The sequence below is a fragment of the Ipomoea triloba genome, chromosome 1 (assembly GCF_003576645.1).
Source record: "Ipomoea triloba cultivar NCNSP0323 chromosome 1, ASM357664v1".
NCBI lineage: Eukaryota > Viridiplantae > Streptophyta > Magnoliopsida > Solanales > Convolvulaceae > Ipomoea > Ipomoea triloba.
Genome location: NC_044916.1, coordinates 36,098,843 through 36,116,822, shown reverse-complemented (window position 1 = coordinate 36,116,822; position 17,980 = coordinate 36,098,843). Strand labels below are relative to the sequence as shown.

Genomic DNA, 17,980 nt, shown 5'->3' with positions numbered 1-17,980 from the left:
ACTGCAGTTACATTTCAACACAACTACAGTTACATTTTGATATAACTACAGTTTCATTCGATAATATAAAAACACAAATGTGAAACTGTTATTCAGTATCAGTTCATATACACTGCAGTTACATTTCAACACAACTACAGTTACATTTCGATATAACTACAGTTTCATTCGATAATATAAAAACACAAATGTGAAACTGTTATTCAGTATCAGTTCTTATACACTGTAGTTACATTTCAACACAACTACAGTTACATTTCGATATAACTACAGTTTCATACGATAATATCAAAACAAATGTAAGGCAGTATCTTTTGAGATGAACTGTAGTGTCAATTACGAGCTCTGTCTCCCACTTACTGAAACGACGTCGTTTTGGGACCACGGTCCACAATGTATTGTGGACCGCGGTCCGACTGGGGTGGACCCGGGTCCATGGCATAATTTGGTGTTCACGTTTAGCAATTCAAGTGCTGATCATAAGAGACAAAGAACTATACCTGAATGCATGATTGAGGAAGTACAAGGTAGAGGAAGAGCAGGATGATATGAGAGAATGGAAATATCCGAAGATTGGATATGAAATGCATTTGTTACAAAAGCTCGATGGTGTTTTAGAAGATGTTATGGTTTAACGGATTAAGAAAATGATCTTGATTCAATAAAACTCGGTGAACATACTATAAAAGTTGTTGTCTTTCTTGACCTTCATCCTCATAGAAGACTATGATGAATAAAAAGACTCATTGCGGACAATTAACATACGCATTAGTTAATTTTTTGGATAAAACTATTTTCATATCATCATTTGGATATTATAATTGTCCCGGGACATAGCTCAGTGGTCGAAAGGTTAACTGCAAGTATAGTGACCCACCAAATACCAAAATTTGAATCCTCAACAGGGGAGGATCTCAACCTTGGGACAAAAAGTTAAGCAAGTATTCTGATCCTTTTTCGTCTAGAATGCAATAGTATTTGTGGATTACTTTTAACTATTTGAGTGGATTAATATACTCAGCAAGACCTATGCTTTAAAATGGGGAGCACATGGAAATTGTAATAGTATAAGGGCATTTTCGTCTAGGAAAAATCAAAAGTCCAACATCTTCAGCACAATGTACAACCTTTCGATACATAGACAAAGGTAGACTTTAGGGGTACCAATGCTCCTTCCTCATTCATTTAAGCTCTGACTCACACGCATGCACATTTCCACCCACACTATGCTCGAGATGCCGCTTACATCTTTGTCACTCATATTGAATTTGAAAAATGAAACATATTTTAGGAGTGATGTGGTTGATTGTTAGGGTCAAATGATTTTTGTTTTAGGTTCCATTTGGCATCTGATATTGGATTCGGCACAAGTTGTGCCTCTCCGTGCATTAGCAGTCAAATATTTTTTTATCGAAAAAAAAAAATCGCAATCACTATTCAAATGTGTGTTTTTTATGAAACTCGTCGTATAACTCTAAAGGTGCACTCTAGGTGTAAACCAACTCTGGGTGAAGCTCGCCTTAGCTTGTCACTCTAAAGGAGTGCTTTGCTGTAAACCAACAAAAATGTCAATAAACAACGTAACTCCCACAGAAAATCAAATTTGAAACATTGCAGTTACAAAACTAACTGTCTGACCAATAGAGACTCAAATGCATTTTTTATTCTACAATTAGTTAATTACAAAACTACAATTAGTTAAAAAAATATTTCTACTTGCAGAAAATAACTAGCATGCTCATTAAACTTATCATGTGAACCTTTTTTAAAATAATATATTATCATGACAATGATACTATAAAGAATTGAATGGATGCCAAATGGTTAGAGGAAAATGTTAAGAGGCAGTACAAAAGTTTGGCAAAACTCAAAGTTAAGTTAGTAGTCGTCAAATGGTTTCCACACACTCCAAATGTCAAAGTACTCACTAAGTCAACTCTAATCCCTTACTAACTTGTAAATTAATAGTCATGGAATCTGCCTATAATTGATACCATCAACTAATGGCTATTGCCAATAAGCTAAGAGAAAAAAAAAAAAAAAAAAAAAAAAAAAGAAAAAAGAAAAAGGGATTTAATACCTTTGATCAAGCGGAAAGCAATGGTGTGCATTGCATCCATTGATGGGTGGAAGTTAGAGAGGATGTGAGAAAAGAGCAACCATTTCTGTCTGCTGATGATCCAACCAAAAGGCGTAACCACACCGCAAACATCAATAAACCCCTATGTCTCCATGTCCTACTCACTATAATACAATCTACTATTTGTACTATTCTCAATATATTTTTCCACCGTCACACCTACATTAATGCCCTTAAAAAAAAAAAAAAAAAAGTCATTCTGGTAAGGAAAAAGTAATATTTTGGTCCCTCAATTGTTTTCTAATTGTCAATGTAGTCCATAGTTTTCAATTTCAACTAATCTGGATCTTTAAATTGTTTAAAATTTCGTCAATTAAACTATTTCAGGCACCAAATTACCGATTTTTTAAAAGTGTAAGAGTTGAAACCACTCCTATTTCATTGCTAGGAATAAACCAGCACAAAAGAATATGCCTAGCTATATTTACATATATGTTCTATTATAATAATGAATTATTGTTAAATGTTTGATCAAGTTATTATAACCATAAATATTTATATCCGTTCATCATTTTAATTGTTGTAGGTCTTAAACATGAGATGATGAAATTATGATTCTTAAAATAGCATCTAAGAAACAAGTGAAACTTTTAACAAAAGTCCTTGATGAGGAAACATTGAATGGAGGTGGGTTCATAATGATTACGTACCATTAGAAGAGCTGAGTGTATTTATTAGCAGGACACACACACACACACATATATATATATATGATATATATATATATATGAAAAACCATCATGATAGTTTCAAGTAATCCTTAACACACTACTGATCTTTCTTCCTCTTTAATCTCTTCGACAGCATCTTTAATAATTGCGTTTGGTCTGCGCATGCAATGCATATATCGGCTTGGTTGAGTGGTCGACGTGGAGCTGCGAGACTATATATGCCTAATGCATAACAGAGATAGGATTGTGTATCTCGAAGATATTACATACGCTCTAGGTTTTCTATTTAATATTATTTTTTTTGTTGATTATAATTAATACGTTTGTTAGTGAAAATTTTATTATATTAATGGATTGAAAAGATATTGTATTGTGTTCTTCGTCACACAAATGTCAATATATTTAATTATAAAACATTATTATTGTTGTTGTTGTTAATTTGTTTGGTTTCCTTTTAAATGAGAAATTAAAGGTAAATCACTAGATTTTCTTTTTGCTATTTAATAAAATAAATTCCCCAAAAAAGGTTGCGTAATACACCAAATGTTCAATTGAGTTGATGTATTGCATGTGACCTAAGTTCCTTCAATTCTATTTCTTTATCTTAAAGAAAGTCACTGTTCAGTGTTTCTTTTCTTTTTAAATTAAACTAATTCCATCTTTATATTTATTATTAGTCAGTTAGTTTGGAGGTTACAAATTTGACTTGTTGTAAGAATTGTCTATTGGCATTTTAAATTTGTCAATTAGGATTAGAAGGTGGGCTTTACCCAAACCGCGCATTTGAATAGTGGATGCAAATAATAGTATTTATTCTTTTTTTTTTTGTCAATAGAAAGTGATGATTATTTGATTATACCATTTTAAAATAATTTCGTTTAATTTTTAACAATAAGGACAAATACAATAGTGATTTTTTAGGAGACATTCTATGTTCTCTCTTAGTCACTCTTGCAAAAACTCTTCAAAATCTATGCTTATTGGAATGTTCTAAGAGATCATGTCTTAGGTACTATTTAAAGGGTGTAAACCTGAGATGTCTAGACACTGATCAAAAAGTTGTATAGTTATCTAGGAAGGGCAAAAAGATTAGTGAAGGAAAGTGATAAACAAAACATGTTTTGTGAGTATATAATGCTCATCTTTATGGGCAAATGGGCAAAGCAAAGGCTTAAATGGTTAGTTTAGTTAAAGTAGGGAGAATTAATTAATTAATGTGTGGCAAACTAAACTGTGATTAAGCACAATATATCTTTAGAGATTCTTGTGTTTAAGGTATCAAACCCATCATTGCAAGTTAGGGATGGACCACAAAGGGGTGAAAAGAGCCCACTTCTTGTAAAAGCCCGCCCACGCGTGATCCCTGCGGGCCTCAATTAGCCTTGTAATTTAATCATGATTAATGATGGTGATTAACTATTTCAAGTACAGGTTTTGCGACTCTTAAACACATGCATAAACTAGCTTTTGTGCTGATTAGTATTGTTTGAGGTTTTATTGCCTGCAACTCCGTATATTGTGGGGCGTTCATGGTCGTTTTGAGGTTTCGCAATTATTGTTGTTTTTGGTAGGATTTGACAATGCCCCCCTCGTGGATCGTGTGATTAGATGTCTGACCTATGAGGTGGGGTGTCACACTAAATTATCAATAACAAAATATTGAATAGAGTGATCCACTAGGTAGACCATAATTTTTATATATAATGGTAATAAATTTAATTTTTATCAATATTATTTTGATTGGGTTATTTATTCAAATGACCATAGAGTTGGAGAAGCATTTACCCATAAGTGTCGCTAGCGAGACTCAATCCCTGGTCTTTGTTCCCAAATTTCACTCATGTGACCAGTTGAACTGTCCATACGGACAATTTTTTCTTTCTTTTTCTCTACAACTTGAGCATGTATAAATACCCCATGCTATCACACTGTAGTGAATCTGATTCTCGGATTTTCTAGCAATAGCACCGCCTCTCGTTCTTTCTTGACACCTTATTTTGTTCAAAGCCTATTCACAATGTTTCACAGTTGTTTTGGCCCGCCAACCGACTACCACATAGCTTTAAAACCAACAAAAGTGGTTATAAAAGTTGCAAAAGCAATATTTTTTAAGTGCGATTTAGACTAATCCTGAGTCAGATCCCAAGCTTTGGTTTTAAAATCACAAATTTGGAAACAATAAATTTGGGGTTCTTAAAAAATATTTACAAGTCACCGACCAACCTCAGAATTTTCTCCAAAAAAAGAACATTTCTTGTAGTAATTGTTCTTCAGAGATAAGAATAAGGACATGTATGATGTACAATGTGGCCTAGTGGCTACTGCGTAGTGCAGGTTGGATGATGACTTAAGAGCTATAATCAGCCGTTAATGTCGGCATAATTGCAATATCCAGCAAGATCACAGCCTTACCAGTGTTAGACTAAATTATTCTTAGTTTGACCAGTTTGGTTGTTGAAATAAGAACTTGGCACAGTAGCTTAGGTACACTAGGCATGGTATAATTAGAATATTCCACAACTTATATTTTAGATAATCAGACAATTAATTTAACAAACGTAATATTTTTTAAATTTGACTTACCGTAGAAATTATATATTAACCTATTTGTGTTGATCAATTATGAACAATTTAAACTGATTTACCACATTGTGATCCTTTATCGGTTAAGATCATAAAATAAACTTCACTCAAAATCTACATTCGTGTAGTAGTTATAAACTTTCTTGTAAATTATTAAAAAATATAGGACAATCCAACTAAGTTAGTTTAGTAATTAATTTTTTTTTTTGAATACTATCAACCTATTAATATTGCCTCCACTGAGGCTCGAACCTACCACCCTCAAACCCACCACCTCCCGTATAAAGGGAAGGGTTTGATGCCATTGGACTACAAGGTCCTTGGTAGTTTAGTAATTAATTTAATAATTATAAAATTTTAAATTTCACCCTTTGTGAGCTACCAAGTCAATCACAATATTCTAATTGACTCCTTATAAAAGTTGACTATTAGCCTTTTCGACTTAAATCGATACATTATACTCCGTAAACAAATTAAGTTAATTCTTTATTACAAAAGACATTAATATTAACCAATACCATAAACTTTCCCTAAGAATATTATAGCTAACATGACTAGTTTTTTTTTTTTTTTTAAGTGACTAGTTCTTATAAATTCATTTAAAAAAAAAGTTATGCTCCGTAGTTTATATATTGTTTCCTTTAATTTCTTTAATAAGATGAGGACACATGACATGAGTTTTAATCTCATCTACTTATCATTTTTATTGTATAATTTAGTATTGTTTAGACACCAACAGCTGTCAGCTGGAAACCGTACGAGGACAAAACTGAGGTAATTATATGATGAGATTCCCATCATTTCCCCTGCGGTCTGATTGTCCGAAGACGAAGAAAATTCAAGAAAAAAAAAAAGAAAAAAAAAAAGGGGCTGACACACGAATTAAACAAAGAATTGAATAGCAAATCAAGGGGACGATTCGGTACTTCCCTCAATCAGAAAACTTGCATCTTTACAATCTTACACCATACCCTTTTGTACACCCAGCCCATCCACAGGGCATCTTCGCAGGATTTCATCTAATAATATCTTCAAAATCCGTAGCGATTTGCAAAAACTGGGAATACCTAAATATAATACATACAATCTTGTAAATGCCCAGCCGGCAGAAGATATGATTTGGTGGGGGAGTTTAAACAGTGAAGAACACCGGAAATTGCATAGAGGTGAGGAGGATCAATGGTGGGCTCAAAGGAATTGTTAGGTTAGTTGGCACTGAGAAAAATGAGTGTGTAACAGCAAAGAGAGGTGTGGTTGAGTAGCTGGCAAATGTGTCAGACATATAAAATAGTGGAAGCAAATGTCAAGCAAATTAAAGAAACCAGGAAGGAAGCAAGCGTGGGCTATATTTCTTAATGTACGCTGTCGCTATATTTATAATCTACGTACAAATCTAATGTAATGATAATAAAGTTGAGATCTTTTTTTGGGTAGAATAATAATAATAATTATAAGTATAGTGTGGTTTAATTGAGAGCAGGGAAGAAAATGGGATTAGGTTGTGTAATAATTAAAGCAGCAAAGCTGTAAGAGCAGTTGGCAGTGGTTAGTCTGTCTTTTAAAATCATACTACATGTCACCCGGTAGCTTGGGCAGGTAAAAGATGCCAATTGCCAAACACCCGGCGGCCTCACCTTGTTAACTTCTCTTCTCTCATCATTCTTTATATGCTGCTTTGCTCACACCTATCCCCTACGGAGCAATTTAGGATAATTTGATCTATAAAGATCCTTGCTTTTTTTGCCATTTCTGCAAGTGGGTGGATAGATTTACTTGTTTGTGGAATTTGAACCAGCATTTGATGCTTACACCCAATTTGAGGGTCTGGGTCTGAGGTCCCTCGCTCATTTATCTCTTCCTCTCAACAATTCCAGTAGTTTGATGGTTTTGGGTACCCAGATTGAGAATATCTAGAAAAGGGTCATTGGGACTTTGCTTTTCTTGATCCTTGTTGAGTCTTGATTCTAAGCTTCTTTTACAAGGATTGGTATATTTTTCTTCCCTGCCTGCCAAAAGGGGCTTCTTTTACCTAGTTTAGGGCGTGATCCTCATTGTGTGCAGCTCAAACAAGATTTAAGATCAAGTTTAGTGTTGAATTAGTGTTGCAGGATGTGAAAAATCACACTTATGGGGTTTGCATAAACATCAGGGAAAGAAAGAAAGGGAATCTGCTTTCTTTTTGTTCCTCTGGTGAGCTGTTACTTACGCCTTTCATTTCTCCCATTGTCCACTTTATGCCCTGAAAGTTTCGTACTTTCTTCTTCCTGAGGGGATTACTTTTTTTTTTTTTTTTCTCTTCTCTCATCAGAGTAGACTAGATCCAAGGGTTCTTGAAACAAGGGGGGTGAATAGGTGGGGGGTGCTGTGTAAGATTTTATGCCTGGTACATTGGATTTTTCCCTTTTCCTTTGTGTCTGTAAGGATGCTGTGCTGAGAGGCTTCTTTTCTTTTCTTTTCTTTGCTTTGCTTTAACCCTAGACCCCCTCTCAGTCCTATAAAGCTGCCAGGTTACTTTGTTCCTTGTTGAGTCCTGCAAGGTATTACCAGCCTGTTTTTGGTCAAACCTAATTTGCCTTTTGTTATTTAGCTCCTTACATTAAACAGGTAACCATCTGGGCTTTGGTTCTTGTCTTGTGGTTCACCATAGAAATTGGGGGCTTTGCCTTTTTGAAGGTGCACGGTGTGTGTTCCACAAGTTCTGGGGTTTTGCTTTTTTCTGGGTTTTGAAAAATGGGCACTGAGGATAATAATAATGGTGATATGGGGGGTCTCCAACACAGAGGTAATGTTAGTATTTCAATGGCAATGAGCTCAGAATCCACTTTCAGGTCCCCTACTGGGATGGACTCTCTCCCCTTTTGTGGTTCTGGTTGGGATCCTATGGTTCCAGTGAATCAGAGCTTGCATTACCCGGTTGCGATTGATAATCAGCCGATGAGTAGTACTTCTCATCTTGTTCATCACTATCCCTCGGGTTCGGATGTGGTCGATATGGTGCCCAAGGTTCCGGCTTTTGGGAATGAAGGTTTCTCGGATATGGTCAGTTCTTTTGGGCTGCCGGATTGTCGCTTGAATTATATGCACAATATCGGGGTTGGCACTAATAGGGCCTTCTCCCGGGGCCAACACTCGCAAGAGGATTGCTTGAATTTGGAAGAGGCTGCAATTGGAGCCTCGCCTCTCGGGAAGAAGAGAAGATCATCAGAGGCTCTTTCTCCATCAATTGCCAGTAAGGTATAATAAGCTTCAGCTCTGCAAATCATCCTTACTTTGTATGTTGAATTGTATTGCACTATTAGTATGCGATGTTATGTATAATTTGGTGGATTAATTGTTAGTTATTGTAATAGAATGTTGAAAGAGAACAGCCCAAAGATCCATTGGGAGACAATTCTGAATGCTCAAAAGAAGACGAAAAGAAACAGAAAACCGAACAAAACAATAGCTCGAGTTTGAGGAGTAAGCAAGCCGGGAAACAAGTCAAAGATACTTCCAGTAGCGGGGAACCCCCTAAGGAAAATTATGTTCATGTAAGGGCTAAACGTGGGCAGGCTACAAACAGCCACAGCCTTGCCGAAAGGGTAAACCCTCCAATCACCCTTTCTCTCTGTCTTGATTCGGGATTAAATTACTTTGGAGGCAAGCTCAGTTTTGCTTGTAAAAATGGATGACCTTTCTGGTTGGCAGGTGAGACGAGAAAGGATCAGTGAAAGAATGAGATTGCTTCAAGAACTCGTTCCAGGCTGCAATAAGGTTGTCACTGGCTTTCGTCTTTTCCAAATTATCTGTCATTTTACCCTGCTGAATATTGACGGTTTTGATTTGTAGATCACTGGGAAAGCGGTGATGCTTGACGAGATTATTAACTATGTGCAGTCACTTCAGCAACAAGTCGAGGTATGTGTTTAGCAACCTCAGTTACAGCTATGTTTTTGTAGTTCTTTAACATTACACTAATTGTAAAATTGGTCGATTTGATTAGACTTGATAATTATTGGCTTGAAACTCATGATTTTAAACATAGTTTTATTAATTGTAGCTTAGCCATGTCATAGCTTTATGGTTAACAAATTCAATTTTATTCAATTCAATGCTAAAGACGCATGTTGAAGAACTTATTACTTTGCCATAGTTCTGTTCTTAATGGGGTTATAGAAGGGAATCTGAAAACTCACCGCATAACTCGAGAAAAGTGATTAATGCTTGTTTTATTCTCTGTTGCTCGAAATTCATATGCTACTTTATGCCTTGACCACTGAATATGGGGATGGTTTTGAAGAATGTGTGTTTTTTGAGCAAATTATTAGCAGAAATGATTCCTTAAAATTTCGTAGAATTCTATTTTGGACCAATGAGAATGCTACAGATGCTAATCATATACTCTGTATATCAAGGTTAGATTATTTAATTAAATCGAACTATCTGCAATATGCACCGTATAATCTGATATTCAAATTGATGACAAACCTTTTGGTCTTTCGCTCATTTCCAGTTTCTGTCGATGAAACTTGCTACTGTGAATCCCGAGCTGAACTTTGATATCGAACGAATATTATCCAAAGATGTAAGTACGGGAAATTGACTGTCCATCATATATATATATATATATATTCGAGTATTAGAAAGAAGTTTGAAGCTTATCAGCAATTTGCTTCTGTTTAGATTCTTCACGCACAAGGCAGCAATGGAGCTCTTCTCGGACTTGGTCCGGGATTGAACTCACCACATCCTTTCCCCGGTGCTCCACTGGGAACATTCAATAATGTCCCCAACACCACGCCATTTCACTCGTTGCCTCAGGTAAACTTCATATCAGTCTCGCTATACGCTCTTTTGTTCGAGAATGTTGAGATATTAAAACCTGTTTTCTGCCCAGAATGTGTGGGAAAACGATCTCCAGAGTATTCTCCAGATGGGATTCGATTCTAACTCTTCTTTGAACAACATGGGACCAAACGGTAATCGTTCATAGGACATTTAGCGATATTTGTTGATCTTGTTTGTATTCACCCTCGGTTCTGGCGTTTTCCCCTCCAAACATAAAGATGTCTCGAGCTGATTAGCGGGGGCGTGAAGAATGGATTTGTAGATTTTTTCTGGGAATGCTAGCTGGTGTCATCAACTAATGCCTTAACTCTTCACTGCTGAATTTGTTTCTTTCCACTGGACAACAAAAAGTAGCTATACATAATTTTCAGAGATGTATAGGTTGTTTAGCTCCTAATTAACTCTTTGTTCTTCGAATTTTAGCAGAAGAAAATGGCATTTCATATTTAAAATGGTTGTCTGTATGTGTTTAGCTTCATGCGGATTTTCGAACAATATCAACATTATTGTATGTGTAAAGTGTACCACGTTGCAAATTTTCAAATTTGTATGTGATTCTTCTCTAAGCCCCCTATAAACACACTAGAGTTGAGTCTGAATAAAACTCTCTAATTTTTCAATGTCGAATTCTAGTAACCGTATTCAAACTCATGACTTCATGAATATGATGTTATTGATTTGACAAAGTTATATGTGATATAATTTATCAAGTTAAAGATGTAACGGGTCTTGTATTTGTGAGGATATATAAGTGGGATCAATAATTTCTTTATACTTTGCTTTATATTATTGGTGAATAATGGGATGTTATGGATTTGGATTGGACATGTTTGATAGGGCCAGTCGTACGTTGCAACGTCGCTGTCGGTGTCGACTCACCGCATCGGCCAACTATAGACAAGGATGGAACCAAGAAAATAAAGTGAAATAACTAAAGCAATATTTGCATGGTAGCTCTTACGTCACAATTCACAAGTCATATTCATATCGCATTCAAGTCCAATAAGTGAGTGATTCAAGATTTCATTTTGTTGATGATATTATATATGCACAGTAAAGGGTTTAGTGAGAATATGTTCTTAATAAAAAAGTAATGAATGATTTAATTTACCCATTTGAGTATATATAAATTTAGGGTTGTTGAGCAATAAGGAGGAAAATGACAAAATTATTAATTTTATAAATATTTTACAAATTTAAAAGGAGTTAATACCCAATATAGTCCTCGACTATACTGGTTTTACTCAGTTTAGTCCTAAGTGACTTTTTGTACTCTATTTAGTCCTCGACTTTAATGGTTTTACTCACTTTAGTCCTCTGTTAAGAATTCTGTTTGTTGGGTGTTAATAACAAGGTTAACATGGTAATTTCATTTCTATTTTGTTTTTTATCAAATTAATTATTAATTATATGTCCTAATTTATCTCTATCTTAGTATCTCTAATGTATTGATACTACAGGAACAGAATGCTAATTGATTGAGTTTGAATTCGTTACTGTTAATGTTATTTGCTAATTATTTGCTAATTGCTTTGTGTTTGGATTCATTTGAAAATAACTAAAAATGCTTCTATTTGAATTCATTTGAAAAGTGATCAGAATTTCAATATGCCAAAGTTAACTAATTGCTCATTATTTGCTAACTGTTTTTTCTTTTTTTTCCTAAAGTATTATAATTTACTTTGTCTTTAGTATGCAATTGTGTAAATATATATAGAACATATAATTAATAATTAATTTGATAAAAAAAATAAAATAGAAATGAAATTACCATGTTAACCTTGTTATTAACACCCAACAAACAGAATTCTTAACAGAGGACTAAAATGGGTAAAATCATTAAAGTCGATGACTAAATAGAGTACAAAAAGTCACTTAGGACTAAATTGAGTAAAACCACTATAGTCGATGACTATATTGGGTATTAACTCAATTTAAAAGTTTGCGACAATTATGAAATTGACTCATGTCTTTTTTCAGTTAAGAATACATGAGACAACCTCAACCAGGTTGGTCGAACAGTTAGTTTGGTATCACAAAACTTCAAATTCGATTTCTCGTGGAAGTTGTTGATTGGCTTAGTTTGAACTGGTCAACTATTAGTAACTTAGACTGGTTTATCTCTTCATGATCGTTTATTAGTTAGGGTCACAAGCACAATGCGAGCAGAGACTGCAAATTTTCCTTGAGAACAAAATGAAGAGAATCCAAGGGTAAAAGGAAATGCTGTAAAAGATACATTGAATGACAACCATCAAACCTCTGGGGTAATACAAGAATACATTGACTATAATGATTCTATGGGAGAAACATTTGCAAATCCTACTATATCCACAATCACTAAATCTAGTGTATGATATTTCCACTGATGAATTCTTGTTACCAAAAGAATATACCAAAACAAGAATCAAAAGGGGAGGGAAAAAGAAGCGGCCTTGGATGTTGCAGAGAGCATCACCTTCTGCAATTGTTCAGCAGCATTATATTATACCATCTTTTCCCATGCAACTTGTTCTCCCAGGAACAACTTGGTATTTTGTGTTTCTAATGTATGTGTATGTGTGTGTATGTTGTCGTCTCGATATGCACAGCTGTTATACATGTACCATTTCTGTTATGGCATCAATTACAACATGAACGTCCATTTACTCGACCTGCTGGCCAATCAAGTCCAGCCCGACGAGCAGGAAGGATATCCCTTGAAATAGCAGGAAGTAGAAATGGATTCCCTGAGCCGACATTAGGCTCCTAGCTGAAGCTGTCAAGAGAAGGAAAGCGAGGGCCAATTCTTTTGTATATATCCGGTTATGCTTCTTCTTCTTCTTCGAAGCCTTCTTTTCCTTCGGCAACTTCTGTATTCCGCTCTTTTGGTGTTCTGGTTTTTCTTCGATCAGGAAGGCGAGATCACTCTGAGAGGAACGCCCTAGTTTTTTAGTGACAATCCACTCGTATGCACTTCCAAGCTGGAATAGCCCCGAGATCATGGCATTGAACTTGGTAACTGACATGGTGTTCTCGAATAGGAGGTAAGGTACAACGAAAGGGAAGGATTTTAGGGCTGGAAGGATATTGAGGAACGACATAGTTGCTGGGATATAGCAGACAACCCACGAAGGGAGTGTAGCTTCGGGTATGAACATTGTCATGGGAAGAATAATACAGAAGAGAGTGAAAGAATAAAATGGCAGTATCAACTTCCTCAAAAGGAAGAAGAAAAAAATCAAATTCCCTTTCTTCCAAATGCTTACCTGCATTAACAAATCGTAAGAATCCGTTATCCACATGTTACCTTCAATAAAACGCTTGATTCTGTAAACTGTAACGGAATTAATCACTCACCTTCGATCTAATGATGTCAGGCAAACAAAGTCGGAACAACTGCATTGGCCCCGAATGCCATCTATGCTGTTGTTTCCTGTACGCTTCATAAGATTCTGGCAACTCACATTGGCACTGAAAGGTTCAAGAACCAATCTTAGCTTATACAAATAGGATCTTAATTATCAGTGTCTAGCAGTGATAGATTCAGTGAAATACCTCTACATCGTTGAGAAAGACGAACTTCCATCCTTGAAGGTGTGCCCTCACAGCAATATCCATGTCCTCAACCGTCGTCCTTTCCAACCATCCACCCGATCCCTCTAACGCTTTTATCCTCCATACTCCAGCAGTCCCGTTAAAACCAAAGAAATTCAGGAAGATACCATTCACCTGCTGCTCCACTTCGAAATGAAATGCCAAATTAATGAGTTGCAATCTTGTCAGTAGATTTTCGTGCTTGTTCACAAACGACCATCTTGCCTGAACCAATCCTAGTTCCCCGTTATCCTACAATTCAAGGTGAGACTTAGATTTAATTACAAAGGAAAAAAGTATAATGAAATGGAAACAATTAAGCAGAACAAGCAGTCATAGCACTAATAAGATCATGGTAAATTTCTTAATCAAGAAGAGCACAGAACCCTCATCATTACAAATGACATACTTCAAAAACTCTTTTAAGAAAATCAGCATCGAATATGGCAACAAATTACAAAGGAAAAGTATAATAAAATGGAAACAATTATGCAGAACAAGCAGTCATAACGCGAATAAGATCTTGGTAAATTTCTTAAATCAAGAAAAGCACAGAACCATCATCATTACAAATGGCAAACTTCAAAAACTCAATACCTTGAAATATGGTACTGTTCTTTTAAGGAAATCTGGGGAGGGTTGAAAATCAGCATCAAATATGGCAACAAATTCATAGTCCTTGACATAGCTGCAATTCATGGCAGACTTAAGATTACCAGCTTTGTATCCCTCCCTATTCACTCTATGCATGTACACGATATTCACACCATCCTTCTGCCACTTATGCACCTCCTCTTCAATCAATGATTGAGTTATCAAATCGTTTGAATCATCAAGAACTTGAATCAACAGTTTCGCTTTCGGCCAGTCTAAACTGCACACTGCAGCAATAGATTGCTGATAAACCTGATATCAGAAATGCAGCCAACACACAGTTCAGGCTACAATGTTGACAATCCACTATCAAACATCAAATGCCCAAGTAAGGATTTAAAGTACAACCAATGTGGTGTAGGCATCAAGCACTCACTGGTCCTCCCACCTAATGGGTCGCTACTCAACTATCCTGTAGGTGGGTCGCTACTCAACTATCCTGTAGGGCCAGGGTGAGGGAGTTTTGTCATTGTGGGCAATGATTTAAAAGTAGGAAAATATTCAGTTTCTCTTACCTCTCTTTCATTGCACATGGGGACTTGAACTAAAACCATTGGGAAGAAACCACCTCCCTCATCCCCAGACTCCAGGTCCATTGCCCCTTCTTTGAGAATTGGTCTGATCTTCCTCAACCGAATCCAGAAACAACCCAGGCAGAGGAGTAACCTATCCAAACTTTGGATAAGGAAAAGAATAATGCACACATTGGCCAAGAATTGGAGAGGGAGAGCAAAATACTTCACCCTAATCCAAACCCAATTGGAATAAAGCCAATCAAACGCACCATGAACAGCAAAACTATCAATCAAAGTGTATATATACTGTAATCGAAGATCTGGGGCAAAAAAGTGCCAGCCTTTACAAAATGCAGACATCTCCAGCCCTAGCAAGACTACAGAGAGCCAAAGAAAAACCTTTACACAGGTGAAAAATCGAGTCTTGACGGCCCCATTCTCGGTGTCAATGGAGTCCGTGACGCGGCGGCGCACGACGGATGCGAGGCTGAAAAATGCCGTGACAACTGACGTTAAGAAGCCGGCGGCCCTGTGCGCCTTGAGAAGGATCACCCACGTGAGCTGCTTCGCGTTCTTGTGCCGTACTTTCTCGCGGCAGTAATGGGCGGCAGGCAATGACAGGCAATTATCCTCTGTTTCCAGCTCCACCTCCACCATTGCCCAGTCATTTGGATTCTCCATTTTCACGTTAGCCCACCACCCGAAAGACAGACCCATTTCAGACTATATTATATTATAATCCGAAATGGCATTCAAAGATTCAAACTTTGGATCTGTTTCCCACTCTCCGGTCCAGAAAAACACTACACCTTCAAAACCCAGGAAGGAAATGAACCGGTACAACTTCTATGGAGTGCTACCAAAACGTTACGAGTGTCGCCATTATCAAGACAAATAAAGGCCATATCGGGCGGGTGGTATAATACCTGGAGTGAATGAGAGCTCCAATACAGCCTGTATATGCTTTGCGGGAAGTGAGAATGAGGGCCACCGCGCTGAAAACGATGAATAGAGAGAGAGACTAAAAGATTTGATGAAGGAGAAGATAATTGCGGTAACAGGCTTTCAGTTCTTTTGATTCGATCCCAGACTTGCAGAGAATGCAAAGAAATTACTCCGTAATATTTTTTATTTTTTATTTGAAAATTACTCCGTAATATTTAAAAAAGGGAGATTTTGCATTTTTGATATTCATAGTGTAGCATGAGCTATATTTGTAATCGGTCTTTAACCATTAAGATATGCGCGGTGTGATTATTCTTAATTCTTTAGATACTATTATAGTTACTAATATTTTAGTTAATAAAATGAATGATTTGTTTATTCAGAGATTAAAATCGTTATTTTATAACTAACTTATGATTAAACATATAACTCAAACACTAAGCTTATACTATAGGAGGACCAACAAAAATCCAATTTTCTGTTTAAAAATGCAAAATGGGAATATTATCCAATTTTATTATTAAAATTCAAGACAATTTACCCAAAAGATTTAAAATAAAAATAAAAAATAAAAAGAATTTACATAATTGTAAAACAAGGAAAGTTAAGTTATGCTAGGTTATGTGTGTATTCTTATCTTGTAATAATACTATATAAATGCACATCCATAAATTATATTTTTATACTAGTTTTTATTATGCACGGTGCGCAAAGCATAGGTGTCCAATATTAATATTTTATATTAAAATTTTAAATTTATTTAGATTTTAGATATTTAAATTATTGTAAATAATAATAATAATGTAAAATATTTCTATAAATTTTATATTTATATTTTAGAAAATAACTAATATATAATGTGTATATATTATTATTATTGAAGAAAATAAGAAAATATATAGTGAATGCATGTGCATGGTAACAATAGTGGAAAAGATAAAGAAAGTTATAACGGTATGATATGTTTGTCTAATATATTGTAAAGTACAACTTTTATAGCATAATGTACAAAAAACTTAACAAAAACAAACGGACATAAATGAAGGGTATAACCTTCCTTCACACTTATTATGTTTTTAGATTAGATTAGGTTAATGTGTTTTGTTTATATGGAAATGCATTTTTACTGGGATATATAGGGTATAAAAATATTCATTGTACATTATCTACAAGAATTAATATATAATATTTTATTATGTAAATTCTTATTAGTTAAAAAATTTGGGAGGAGATGATGGAGCTCGGTCATGTAAGAAAATGGACAACACACAATTAAACCAATGTTATTTAATAATTATAAAGTTTTATATTTGACTTTAAATGAGATTTATCTATTGACATTCTTAGTTCGAACTTGCTAGCTAGAGATATTTTTGTAACGGAATAAACTTTTAATCTTTTAATATGTGAATAATACTCTATTCACTCATCACCGCTTTCGGAGCCTTGCTTACTTCAAAATTTTGATGAGATTTGGGGCAATAGCGTTGGTATTGTACAACAAATAAGAAGCGTACGTGTACGAAAAAAATATAAGAAGCGTGTACGACAATGTATGTGCATGATATACGGTAATGTCTGGGATTGGTGATGCAATGGAACAACTTATAAGGAAATGGATCCATGCATGCATAATGCATTATGTCATTTGTGGGGACAATTATGACAAATTTTATTGCAACCTAAATTCATTATTCATCCATGCATACGTGCTAGTAATGTTAGTGAGTGATGTAGAATATATTACATAGTACTCATGATGAGTAAATCTCGTATTGTAAGTCTAACTCGTAAATAATTATAAGAAGGTAAATCATTATTGGTTGTCAATAATTTATTGATCAAAATCAATAAGGTCAATAAATCATTATTGGTGGGAATCAAATTTATAATTTTGTAATTATCAAGACAATAGCCTAATCAATTTGATTGAATTTACCTAAATGTTGGCCCACCACAGATACATTATTGAGTTTACCTAATTGCAATTTATTGAGTTTTTTGAATACAAGTGACCCTATTACATTGTAGTATCTATTCATCTATACTTTTCTCAACCTGTTGAAGCA

The 17,980-nt window shown here is 35.3% G+C and overlaps 2 protein-coding genes across 3 annotated transcripts; one reads left to right on the top strand and one right to left on the bottom strand.

The window, feature by feature from the left end:
- Positions 1-6,286: 6,286 nt before the first annotated feature.
- Positions 6,287-10,787, top strand: LOC116022439 (transcription factor bHLH74-like). The gene is made up of 7 exons (XM_031263166.1): positions 6,287-8,628; positions 8,745-8,975; positions 9,082-9,147; positions 9,223-9,291; positions 9,887-9,958; positions 10,057-10,194; positions 10,271-10,787. The coding sequence occupies exons 1-7, from the start codon at positions 8,125-8,127 to the stop codon at positions 10,364-10,366; spliced, it is 1,176 nt and encodes a 391-aa protein (XP_031119026.1). The 5' UTR covers positions 6,287-8,124; the 3' UTR covers positions 10,367-10,787.
- A 1,929-nt stretch (positions 10,788-12,716) lies between these two features.
- On the bottom strand, positions 12,717-16,001 carry LOC116022098 (probable xyloglucan glycosyltransferase 12). 2 transcript variants are annotated; one of them, XM_031262673.1, is made up of 6 exons: positions 14,967-16,001; positions 14,514-14,703; positions 14,395-14,426; positions 13,759-14,049; positions 13,561-13,674; positions 12,717-13,469 (listed from the first exon to the last, which is right to left on the bottom strand). In XM_031262673.1, the coding sequence occupies exons 1-6, from the start codon at positions 15,681-15,683 to the stop codon at positions 12,867-12,869; spliced, it is 1,947 nt and encodes a 648-aa protein (XP_031118533.1). In that variant the 5' UTR covers positions 15,684-16,001; the 3' UTR covers positions 12,717-12,866. The 2 variants fall into 2 exon arrangements, with proteins under 2 accessions (XP_031118533.1, XP_031118523.1); XM_031262663.1 differs by having other exon boundaries at positions 14,395-14,703.
- Between the last annotated feature and the right edge of the window lie 1,979 nt (positions 16,002-17,980).